The 12015-nt window shown below is 48.2% G+C and overlaps 6 protein-coding genes across 6 annotated transcripts; 2 read left to right on the forward strand and 4 right to left on the reverse strand.

The window, feature by feature from the left end:
- Positions 1-276: 276 nt before the first annotated feature.
- On the reverse strand, positions 277-474 carry FSST1_008591 (uncharacterized protein; the record flags this gene model as incomplete). Its single annotated transcript, XM_083223878.1, has 1 exon — positions 277-474. The coding sequence occupies one exon, from the start codon at positions 472-474 to the stop codon at positions 277-279; it is 198 nt and encodes a 65-aa protein (XP_083084552.1).
- A 647-nt stretch (positions 475-1121) lies between these two features.
- FSST1_008592 (uncharacterized protein) lies at positions 1122-1955 on the forward strand (the record flags this gene model as incomplete). The annotated part of the gene is made up of 2 exons (XM_083225487.1): positions 1122-1125; positions 1174-1955. 2 exons carry the CDS (start codon positions 1122-1124, stop codon positions 1953-1955), a joined length of 786 nt encoding a protein of 261 aa, XP_083084553.1.
- A 109-nt stretch (positions 1956-2064) lies between these two features.
- Positions 2065-3066, reverse strand: FSST1_008593 (fructose-1,6-bisphosphatase; the record flags this gene model as incomplete). Its single annotated transcript, XM_083225488.1, has 1 exon — positions 2065-3066. The coding sequence occupies one exon, from the start codon at positions 3064-3066 to the stop codon at positions 2065-2067; it is 1002 nt and encodes a 333-aa protein (XP_083084554.1).
- Positions 3067-3768: 702 nt separating this feature from the next.
- On the reverse strand, positions 3769-4143 carry FSST1_008594 (uncharacterized protein; the record flags this gene model as incomplete). Its single annotated transcript, XM_083225489.1, has 2 exons — positions 3769-3997; positions 4058-4143. The coding sequence occupies 2 exons, from the start codon at positions 4141-4143 to the stop codon at positions 3769-3771; spliced, it is 315 nt and encodes a 104-aa protein (XP_083084555.1).
- Positions 4144-5471: 1328 nt separating this feature from the next.
- FSST1_008595 (thioredoxin-like protein) lies at positions 5472-5896 on the forward strand (the record flags this gene model as incomplete). The annotated part of the gene is made up of 3 exons (XM_083225490.1): positions 5472-5491; positions 5543-5647; positions 5698-5896. 3 exons carry the CDS (start codon positions 5472-5474, stop codon positions 5894-5896), a joined length of 324 nt encoding a protein of 107 aa, XP_083084556.1.
- Positions 5897-8225: 2329 nt separating this feature from the next.
- On the reverse strand, positions 8226-10925 carry FSST1_008596 (uncharacterized protein; the record flags this gene model as incomplete). The annotated part of the gene is made up of 3 exons (XM_083225492.1): positions 8226-8234; positions 8285-10498; positions 10602-10925. 3 exons carry the CDS (start codon positions 10923-10925, stop codon positions 8226-8228), a joined length of 2547 nt encoding a protein of 848 aa, XP_083084557.1.
- Between the last annotated feature and the right edge of the window lie 1090 nt (positions 10926-12015).

Here is a 12015-nt window from a genome sequence, read left to right on the forward strand (position 1 = left end):
ATCCTTTTTAGGTGGTGGTGTCTTCGGGGACCATGTAGCGTCCGGAATATCTGTGGGGGCATAATCAAAGATTGGGGGATGCTGTTTCATCAAGGGATACTTTAAATTTCAGGCATGCTTAATTCAACCTTTCGGACGACAATATTCCGAAGCGGTGAGGCTACTAGCTCGAGGAGTAACCTGGAATCCTGGCCGACTATTCTCGTATTCCTCACCCTTTTCCTAGACCTATTTAATCATCGGCAAACAGTTCGATACTATGGGACTGCTTTGCCTTCAACATCCTTCCTCCTGAAGCTTTCCTAGGAGATTCTGGGGCTCCTCCTGCTCTGTCACGACATCTATAGCCCCTTCACTCCAAGTAGCCTCGAAATTGCCAGCGCCATAGATCTTCTCGAGCACCTCTTGAACCTTTGCTGGATCTGTGATCTGATGGAGAGGTATGTGCTGTTGGTGCGTTACGGGTTCGGACATTTTGACAACTGGAGCTTAGTAGATATTCCGCGTAGTGTAAGAACTGTACTCGTTTCAGGTAATGAATTCGTTAACTTGGTGCAGGATGTCTAGATATGTTCAAGGCTCGGTAGAAGTGACATCTTTTATAGGAATAACCAAGCACATTATCACTGCTGTTTGTTAAATCTTTACGTTTGTGATGAGATACTGCAAATGGAAATGAGACTTCCATTCATTGAATGATGGTGATCACATTTTTCTTCCATAAAATTACTGTTCTTGGTGGCTCATTACGAAGAATCATCGATCGAACGTATGTATGAATGACTGCAGCGACTCAGTCTCATACATATAGAAAGCTTAAGAATCTACGCTGATTATAAATTATCGTGTCAGAGTGACTTTACCCCAATTGAGGAAGGCTACTAAAAAGCCGTGAGTGAACGGAGGTTTGCCCATCAGCACTTGCAGCAGTCTTAGGTAAGAGTCATCAGCTGAACAGTTTCTCCTCATTCTCATAAGCACCGCCACGTCACGGTGATCTGACAAGTGGACCTACTTTCAGCAATCAACATAAGAGCTAGAAATACTGGAATTCTCTTTCTCTCAACTGCAAACCAGATAGCGGAGCAGAAGCAAGACTTGTGCTTCACGCAGAAACCACAATGGGTGAGTTAGCATTTACCCCTCATCTGATCTATTGGCTAACGCGAACAGCGGAGACAACCAGTAACCAAGTCCTGAACTACGAAGATGGCAAGATTGAAGCCGAGGCGGCCTTCACTGCTGAAATCCTGATAACCGAACGTGTCGGGCTTCAGGACGTGTGGCACAGCCAGTACGCCGGCTCTCAGGTCATGGGCAAGCGTCCAGGCATGTATATCAAGTATCTACCTACAAAATACCATCCTATCAACGGCAACATGCTCACCGGAGGAGCATACCTCTTTGATACCTTGGATAACGCAAAGAAGTATGAAGATTGGACCACCAACGAGTTCAAAGTTGGTGAGCCGCAGACCCCGTATTGGAAACAGCCCCTGTTCAAATCAGTGGAAGCCTGTACTTGGAAAGTCATTGGTGCTCACAACTTCACTCCCGTTGATGAACATCACATCGGCCGCTGGCAACGCTGGACCTACCACCATGTAGGCGTGGGAAATATTCTGACACAGCTGTATCCTGTTCTGAGAGACGCAGCTCAGAAGAGAGGAGCTGGGTCATTCTGGCTGCTGCATCGACCAGAAGATCAAATGATTGGCGTTCAAATGTCGTTCCCTGGACCAGAAGGGTCTGACGATGATGATCTTCTCAAGGCTATTGCGGTTGTGGCTTCGAAAAAATCATTGGCGGATGTCTTCCCGGATGCACTAGAAGCAGAAGTTCTGATGGATAGGACTAGTGCTTATCATGCGATTTGGCAGCCGATGAAGGAAGATGCAAATGGTGTGAAGGTGGCATGCCCAAATTTCCCACATCTTGCAGGTGGGAAGGCGTGAGTGACTACAAGTCACAGTTCACAAATAGTACGGGTGGTATTCATGACAACTTGTTGTTTTGTACTTAGGTTCACGCTGAATTGATACGCTTTTTGCCTTGTTTTCTACTCTAATCCAACAAAGCCTTCTTAACTGCTTCAACCTCCACTGAAGTTCCACACACCAAACCAGCTCTGTCATCACAACCCTTCAAAGTGATGTCGAATATTCTTGATCCAGTCTCAGGGTCGATAGCTTGACCTCCAGCGCACTCAATAACGAGCGCCACAGGTAACAACTCGTAGTACTTTCGTAGCTTGGCCTTGCTCACGGACGTCACGGGCGAGACGTACACTCCGTGGCCTTTGACAAGGGCGTGGTAGACGTCAGGGATAAGACCACCAGAGTATCTTAGTGTATACTTGTCGTTGATGAACTTGGTGACCAGGCTCATGTACTTGTCGTTCTCAGCGGCAGCTCGCAGATTGGCGGGGGCGAAGTAACGTGTTTTAAATGGAGGTTCGGCAAAGCGAAGCTCAGGACGGGCGACAGTGAACTTATGGGAGTTGTTGAGGCTGACTTCAAAGCACACGGGGTCTGACCCAGGGACTCGCAGGGCGACGATTGCCAGGGTTCGTGGGCCAAAGACTCCCAGGATAGATGCGATTTGCTTCTCTGTTGGTTGCTCAATGGCAGTGACTCCGTCCCAGATTCCGATGATGCTACCGACGGACCAGTTCGGGCCGATGATGGAGCTACCATCGAGGGGGTCGAACCCTATAGTGTATTGTTCGCCGTCGCTGATGGGCTGCACTGTCTCTCCTTCACGAGCAGGCTTCTCAACAGGATCCTCCTCACTGCTGGCAGTTTTAATAGCAGGGGACTTGGCACACCTATCTCGAATAATGTTCTCCGCCAAAACATCAACGTTCAACTGCTCATCTCCAAAGGCATTTTCGGTGCCCACAATGGAGACATCATATGATCTTCTGAGTTCGTCGCCAATGGCGGAAACAGCGTCAAGCAGCTGTGGAATGACCGACTCTCGCAGTGAAGATCTGTCGTCTTGTGGGAGCACAGTCTTGAGAAACTGAGTGAGCTCGAGCTCTGGAGCTTTTGTTGCTGAAGCCATTTTTGTCGTGTGATATTTTTGATGTTGACACTACCAGGTTGGAAGATGAAAGTCGTTTTGTTATCCACCAACAAAGTTGTTGCGTCACACAAATTGACGCAATCGGGTTTGGTGACAAGACCTACTTTACCGAATATGGTTTAGATTCTGACTGCCAACGGCCCGATAAGAGACGATAAGACGCGATAACGATGAAGTCTCCTCATTGACATCACATCATGGTCTCAGCTTTTCTTCTGTCATGTCAAAATCCAGGCCCTTAGATACGGACGGTACTCTTACCAGTCATATCGGGCGACTCTCCACGTATCCCTGATATGTCGTATCACTTTGCCATCTAGTGGGACGTGTGGGAATGCCACAATCACGATTACCCAACTCTCACTGGGGGGTTTGCTGTCTCAGAAGCGCTTCTAGGTTATACAATGGTGCTGCTGACACCGGATGGCCGCATGCGTCAAGAAGCACAACACCATATTGGGCGCATGAGTTTTTATGAAAGTCGAGTAGATCTACGTTTTCATTTTGTTACAGAGCTCCGATGCGAAAGCGATCAGGAACCGGTATCTATAGGGACCAACGCAAAGATGCCCGTCGTATTCGTGCAGATAAAACAAATCACCAGGCAAACCTCAAAGTTTCGAATGGCTATCATGAGTCAGATTCGATGTATTAAATCCATCACATGATTAGTGTATGTTCTTACGAAGACGAAACGCTTTCGTGAGCAACAACAGGACCTTTGAGAAGCAATGGCTCTCCCTGGTAAAAGTTCTTGATGTCTCCGAAGATCTCCTTGGCAACCTCGTTCGCAGCAGCCTTGTCAAAGACCTCGACGCTCTCCCATTCAAGAGAAGCTTGAACTTGGTAAGGAGCACCCTCCACGAAGTTCAGGATCTTGTAGTTCTTGAGGCCCAAGGGACCCCACTTGCTGTAGAGTATTTTAGCTATTGTGCTAGGTTGGACATTTGGTAGATTGGTTGCTACTCACGATGCGACAAGAGGCATGTGTGTCTTGAGGTAGTAGTCCATGTCAAACGAAGGACCAGAAGGGTAGACGACCAGGACTTGAGCCATTTTGACGGTGAGATATGAGATAGAAATGAGATTTGAGTGTGTACTGGAATGCTGAGCAACACCATCGGTAGCTGAATGGAGGGGTAACCAGCTTTATATACCGAGCGGGGGTGAGAGTGCATCCCCACCTTGGTATCAATGAGGCGAGCGGATCAACGGAACTAACTGACGTGTTGCGATTGAGCAAGGTCTTCGGTGATTACTCAGCCTGCATGTTCGCTTCTTTGGTGTTGAGATCCAAAGGACAATGAGAAGGAGGTTGAAACAGATGGGCGATCTACATCGCTAACGCAACCATATCTTGATATAATTGGCTTCGACATGCGTTTCGGTCAAGGCGATTGGCTGTTGTGCTACTGTGTATAAGAATGACAGCTTGGTTGACAGTGTATCATCCCAAAAAGCCAACTCATCTCACCGATAAGCGGTAAAACAGTCACGACAGCCACGTTCAATCGAGGATGTCAATGCTGATTCAGAGACAACTTGGGAATGTGCCACTTGAGAAAATAACTGAATTACATAAGCGCGCCATCGTACCATATCAGGGAGTTAATGGCAGAGATTTTAGTGCCAATGGCAAACAGACCTCAGATGAGAATCATTAACCAAGCACACATGAGGTGAAATAGGTACTACTCGGTATTTATGCAAGTGACAAAGAGCTCATATATACCTTGAATATATGGAGGCTGTAAGGATATCTCGGATTGGGAAGCTGCCTGGCCAAACTCACAAGACAAAGATCGAAGGTGAGATCCAGATGAGACTCTTGACATCAATTATCCATACAAACACCGGCTGTAAGTTTTGCTTGTAAATCTTTGTCAGTTAAAACCTTGTTGTGAGTTAAAAGGGCTGTATGACCTGTTGTTATCGCTTCATTTGATTTGAGCCACGGTGATTATTTAGAACCAATTGGAGGAGGACAGCTAACTGCGGGCCGTCTTGCGCTTGATTTATAAAGGACATTTCCAAAGGCGTTTATGCATTCAAGCTTCAAGACAACGGATTACTATCGGCTTGTGGTTATTTGGTGACTTCGGCGTTGCGCAAATGCGGAGAGAGTTTGTTGAGATTCAGTGCTCTAGACCCATGACGGAATGATGATGTCAGCCAGAAACAACTCAACAATCAACAACGTCACCATAAAGTTCCTTTGTCAAAACAACATCAACTCTTATTCCAAGCTCCTACTTTCAACCAAAAACAAAAAACTGCACCTACGAAATCACTCTAGGTACAAGAACAAACCATCCTGCACGCCAACTTCCCGCTAACTCGGTACAGACACAATCACCGACACATCACTCCCCGATTCAGACAAGATGGTGCACAACATCCGAACGTAAGTTTCCTCGTGATAACCCACACCATCCCGATTCTAACGCAAAGACAGCAAGGACGAGTTCAAAGACACACTCAAGAACTACTCTGTCGTCGTTGTCGATTTCTACTCTACTCATGCCGCTGAGTCAAAGAACATTGCTCCCACATTTGCCCAGTAAGCTCTCTTGTACACTTCCTCCAACGGTGCTCTTTGTCACTAATTAGTACCAGTGCAAACGAGCTGGACAAGTTCAAAGACATTCGATTCCTCAAGGTCGACATTGATGATCTCAAGGGTCTAGCGGAGGAGCTTGGAGTCTCAAAGCCTGCTACTTTCCAAATGTACAAGAATGGCGAGAAGATCAATGACCTACAAAGCGATCAGAAGGAGGACCTCATCCAATTCCTGGAAACTGGGCTGTAGAGGTAGGATTCTCAACTAATGAGTCACGCCATCAATTAATTCACAAGAATGCTTCAGCTGTAGCTGCTTATTACATTATATACGAAAAGAGCTTCTCAAAAAAGCAAAACTTGGGCGATCTCTCGTTCAGATTGTCGGCGAAACCGTTTCCCTGTCAGAAAGCTATGACCTATTGTTGAGAAAGTCTCGTATTAAACATGGTCTTATCAGTGCCGTAGCAACTTTTTCCCTTGAAGAAATTTGTGACGCCGTCTGAGTATTATAGTCTTAAAAGCGTGCCTGTCGTGTGAACGGAAAGCATCAGTGTTGATTGAAACCCACCTATCGTACGCACCTTGGAAAATGGCGCTGCCGGTAATAGCCTTCGGTTCTCCATCATCGACGGGGTCTAGTAGCTCAGTCTGGTAACACATCGGCTGCGGTTTGCGCATATTCCTCGGCTTGAAGATGGAGAGCCACATGGGCGTCTCTATCATCATCACCCCCGTCGTCGTCATCGAACGCAGAATAGACCTTATTCCTGGGTCTCATTGAATATCTGCTATTTCGAAGATCACGTTCCCGATCAATGGAGGGCGTGCTATTGGCAGCATCAGACGACAGGAAGCTTAAAGCCTTACCCTTGGTAGAACATTTGCAGAACATTAGTCTACTATGGCGATAACTTGACAAAACAATCTTGGTACTCAAGATATTATAGATCTCGTCAGGTAAACTGGCCTATGGTCTACCATATCTATTAGTAGGAATTTCGCTAAATTAGAAGGGAATAACTCACAATCCTTTGAAGTGCTTCTCCGCATAATCAAGGAGCTCTATCTATACATCTAGGCGGTCTTTAGCTGCGTTCTGACCGAATTGGCGCTGATCCTTTTGTATTTGACTGGGAGGATAGTTGAAACAGATACTGGCTGGACTGGCAGGTTTCGAAATGCTTGAGGCAGCCTCCTAAGCTGATTGGCGGATCTCGAAGGTGTATACCAAGGTGGTTTTGAAGGTGATATGAGACATATCGACAATTGGTGAAATACTCCTACCTAGTTAGTTTTAACGGCAAGATGAAAAAAACTACCGTCCGGGGACAGCATTAAGAACCGCACCGCGAGGGTCGGCTGGTCGATCGAAACACGCACAAACGGCGAGAGCAGAAACGAGCAGAGAGACCACAGGGAAAACGAAAACAGTGTCAACAACAGACATAAAGTTGAACCATGGAGGAGGAGAAAGGAGTCGAATTGGAGATAGACTGGCATCTACTGTGTCGGTATCTCTTCTAATGCGGCGGAGCATACAAGTGGGATGTGGTCTTGGTATGGACTCGCTGACTGCCACGGAGGTCTCAGGGCTCTTGCAGGTTCTAACTGGTCGACTAAGACACAAACAAAACCAAGAACAGCGACATCAACATGTGACGCGACATAGAGCTCGTTACGGATCGGATTCCATAGCTGGAACATCGTCCGGTTCTAAACATGATGGATGTGTAACGCATCTAGTAGATAGCAGAAGAATTAACCTCTAAGCTTTAGGCTACAAAAATAAATAGCCTAACAAACATAGTCTAAATAGCATAAAGTGGCCTACTAATTTAGCCTCTTATGCTTCTGGCAGCTCTGGTACCCTGATGCGCATTAACTCATGAAATCCGGTAGCGCCTATGGAGTCAAGCTACCTAAGGAACCAGCTTATTATTGACTGGCTAGGATATATGGTGGCAATAGAGATAAACTCTTGCTGATTTAGCAGGCTTACGGCGCTTGGGGGACTAAGTAAGATAAGAAGCGTGCACGGATTCAGTGTAAATGGTTGTTGGAGATTCAGCCTCATCCCCATGAGATCGTCTGGCCCAAGCTTACTAAATGAAACAAACAATACAGATGCGACAAAGCTCTGACATCTCCCACACAAGCACCATCTGCGCCACTGTCGCACGACACCTCGCCCTGTTTTATGCGCTATAGATGAGACGTGAAACGTGAGGCTCGACAACGTGTGAAGAGGTCAAAGCGCACGATGGCACGTTCATGGTGTATTGTAAAATGTACTAGTACTGTTGAATCATTTTTAATATCTATCATTACGATATAAAATCTATGTCATGTCATATGGGGCTCCATGTGAAGCCATGAGAATGTGTATGGTGTCGTGATATACAGAGCGAGTAAATGTGCCCTTGAGAAAAATAAAAGAAATGCCAACACGCAAATCATGCGTGATAATGAATGATGCCTCTTCGCCAGAACCTTGCTGACTGCGTGGCTTGCTTATGCAAAATCGCTACTCCAAACGCCTCATTTTGACACCGATGGATACCATGCGATGAACGAATCTAGTAGAACTAATTGATGTTAGTAATTTGAAGGTGAACAATTATGCACAGCGACTTACCAAGTTCAATGCCCAAAGGAGGACAAGAAGACCAAGCATACGGAGCTTGAGGTTGTTGACCCACGATGACTTGGAAGGCATGTGTCGCGTGAAGGGCGAAAGGATGTTGCCGCCCATTAAAGGCTCAGCATCACCCTTGGCCTCAATGTCGTACTCATCTTGCTCCTCAGAAGCCCAGTCGATAGTCAGCAGCTTGACCATACCACCAGTGGCATCGGCGACACGGGAGCTGATCCACAAAAAGACGGGGATAATGATAACGAGGGACCTCCAGCGGTCGCAGAGAAGGCTACCGTCGCCCTTGAAGATGTCGAGAAGCAAAAGACCCCTGGTGTCGGCGGCGAGAAGAATGTGGAATTGAAGGGTGAAGGTCTCCAGAGAGCAGCGACCGATCCAGGCGAATGATCGAGAGTACCAGGTACGAGCGGCGGGGAACATGTTACGGGCAGCGATGAAGCCCATGATGGGAATGAAGGAGAAGATGGGATGCAGGGCAGTGTAGTCTTGCTTCTTCTCGGCCTTGCTAACGGCGACCCACCAGTACAGAGGGATGGAGAGGATACCGGCGATACCAGCCAGGCCGTAGGATTGAGTGAGGATCTTGTTGTAGAGCTTGGTTCGAACAGAAGCAACACCCATGATGATACCAACATAGACGATGAGACCATCGAGGCCAAGACGGAACTGCCACTCGTGAAGATCCCACTCAATTCGGAAAACGATGTTCAAAGCGTCAAAGACCCATTGGAGGACAGGCGTCCACAGCATAGCACCAGGGCAGATGGCAGCCGAGATGGCGATCTTACCCATGAGGGCCCATGTGTTATCGTTGTACTTGGGGCAGATTGCGAAGAGGGCGTAGATGATGAGGAACCAGAAGCTAACGAGGGGGGCGAAGTAGTAGAACATGTAGTCGGTATTCATGAAGAAAGGCAGGGCGCAGCTGAGCAGGTTAAGACGCAGAAGCACAGCAACGACACGCTTGAAGGAGAAGTCCTTCTTGGAGCTGAAGAAAACACCATGGCCGAAACCAGTTTGGAAGAGATAAGCAGCGACCAAAAGACGGATACCGACGTAGATGTTCAGGTCTTTAGAGGCACCGGTCCAGTGATAGACAAGGATGAGAGCCTGCATCCAACCCTTCCACTCATCAGTCTGGTCACGCGACAAAGGCTTCGCATCGTCAAGGGTGGCGGGAGCAGTAGTAGCAGCAGCTTGGGCGCCAGGTCGAGGAGGAGGAGGCTTGGACTTTGTCATGATGGCAAGGCCGACAATAAAGCAAAGAGCAGACATGAGGTTGAAGTCGAACATGCTGTACTCCTTGGAGCCCTTGGCGAAAGACTGCGTTCGGTCGGCCCAGTAGCAGGCGAGAAGGCCGGTGACAAAGGTAGCGACGTCGAGGTTGAAGAAAGCCCACTTGGGAGCCTCACCAGATCGGAGGGCGAGGATCTCGGTGACAGCAGCACCACCGACGTACAACATACCGAGGGTGACGAGAATGATCTGCACAAATGACTTTTGGCCGTAGTTAGTGCAGCAAGTGCGGTCGTAGGGGTAAGAGTTTTGCATGTCGAGCTTCGCGTTGCATCGAAGGTTGAGTAAGATCTGGGCCTTCATCTCAGCAACCTGGTCGGTGACATGAAAGCCGTTCTCGTGGTCGCCGATGGCATCCTTCTGGTCATACGACAGAGCGGGGTAAGACCACAACATAGGGATACCAGACTCCTGCTCCTGGCTCTGGAGGAACTCATCAATGGCCTCGACTTCACCAGGCTGAGAAGCGACACCAGTCTTGCGGTATTCGGGGAGCTCATCGTAGAAGGGAGGGGCGATGGGAGCCAAGAACATCTCGTTGCCGATTCCATCGCGGGGATCAATGGGTCGGTTGCCGAAAGGTGCAAAGTCCTTGTGGGAGACGAGCTCGGAGATGTTGGCAAAGGCAGACTGGAACTTGGAAAGAGACTCGTCCTTCTCGAAGCGGGCGGCGAACCAAACTCCCATACCAACAAAGGCGACAGCAGGGCCCTTCTGCTCTTCGACGGGGACGCGGTCAAGCTTCTCTTGGTGGTAGAGGGAAAGTTCGTTTCGGACAATGTCGCTCTCGTTGCCAAAAGGATCCCAGATATTCTTGAGTCGGATACCTGCGAATTCTTCGTCGTGACTCTCGTGCTTCTTGCTCTTGGCTCGGACAGCGTCGGCCTTTTCTGCGTCGAGCTGTAATCGAGTTAGCCAACATAGTCTTACCACACAATACTTCACGGTATCAAGCGACGCATTTCGATGCCGAATTGATGTAATAAAATTGCCATAAACTTACCAGACGGGCCATGCCGTAAAAGACCTGTCGAGTTGTAGAGTCACCGGCAAACAGCATGTGTCGCCCCTCCATGCACTGCTCAATCTCCTCCTTCTTGTACTTGTGAAGCATACATCCCGATGGCTGCCAGTTGTTGAAAGGCGCCCTGCTTCCATTCTCTGCGGGTGTATCAAGCCAGTTACCGTCATTGAGCAATGCTTTGCAACGGTAGGGATCGTCGCTGAGTTGTAGCTGGTTGATGGCGATGCCCAAGATGACGACCAGCGTCAGACCGAGGGCCAGCACCCGGTTAAGCGCAACACCTGATGGCATTATTGTGCTCATTGTGACAGCGATTGTGAGTTGTTCCTACGACACCTATTTCGAGGTGTGGGATTATTCTGGTGTAAACGATTGCGATGTGGCGCTATAGCGCAAAGTCGAGCGAGTGACTGAGTAAGAAAGAGAAAATCTCGGTTACGATGAATACAAAACCATCGAAGAGAGACTCAATGCAAGGGATGAATGAGTCTTGTTCCAATATAAAGCGAGGGACAGTAAAATTCCTGAAATGGAAGAAACTGAGACAATAAACAATGATCGATCGAGACAAGCGTAAGGAGGGACTTGTTCGAAAGGCTGTCGCAGCGGTCCGGGTTTTGCAAAAACAAACGACGAGGCAAGGCAAAAGTCAAAAGGCAATAAAATGGACAAAAGGGACGATCAAAAGAAAATGTTACCTCTAATAGTATATGAGGTAACCGAACGCGTAAGACTACCTGGTTGCGAAACGGCTCAATTGCCAATGTGCTATTGCAGGACAGGCACCACAAACGCCCTATAGAACGCAGCAACCCCCTGATCAGCGTACATGAGCGTAGCGCAACTGGCATGACCCTGGCATTTCAAGGGTCCACAGAAGACGAGCCAGGGACATTGCTCCATCAAGCATTTCCAGCCATGGAAGAGGCCATGTCAGGGTGTCACTCAACTCCACCGCAGTGGACGGATCAGCGTCAAAAGCGCCAAAACGTCTCGAGGGGGACAAGAAGAGGAAGGGAAAAAGGCAAAGGATGAGCGAAATAGCGTGACAAAGGATCTGGAGTCTGACTCGGCTGGAGACAGGGTTACAGATCCAAACTCACTGCTTTGTTTCCTTTGATCTCTTCGTCCTCAACGTCTTCGTGACAATTAAGGTTGTGGGGAGGGTTCAATCAAAGTCAAAATGCCAAGTGTTTTTAAGCATCACACCACGATGTGACTGTTGGGAAAAGCACCAATCTGGTGACTCCCTCCAGAGCGCCTTGCCTCCCCCTTACCGTGCCAATAAATGCTAATCTAGGTCCTGGACGAGTTAATCTCTTGGCTTACCTGCTAAGGACCGGGGTGTTCCTCCACTAAAATTCCAGCGCCCGCTTGTGCCTTGTCGGTTGAT

This window comes from Fusarium sambucinum, chromosome II, assembly GCF_050947815.1.
Source record: "Fusarium sambucinum isolate potato_lamoka chromosome II, whole genome shotgun sequence".
In the NCBI taxonomy this organism is placed as follows: domain Eukaryota; kingdom Fungi; phylum Ascomycota; class Sordariomycetes; order Hypocreales; family Nectriaceae; genus Fusarium; species Fusarium sambucinum.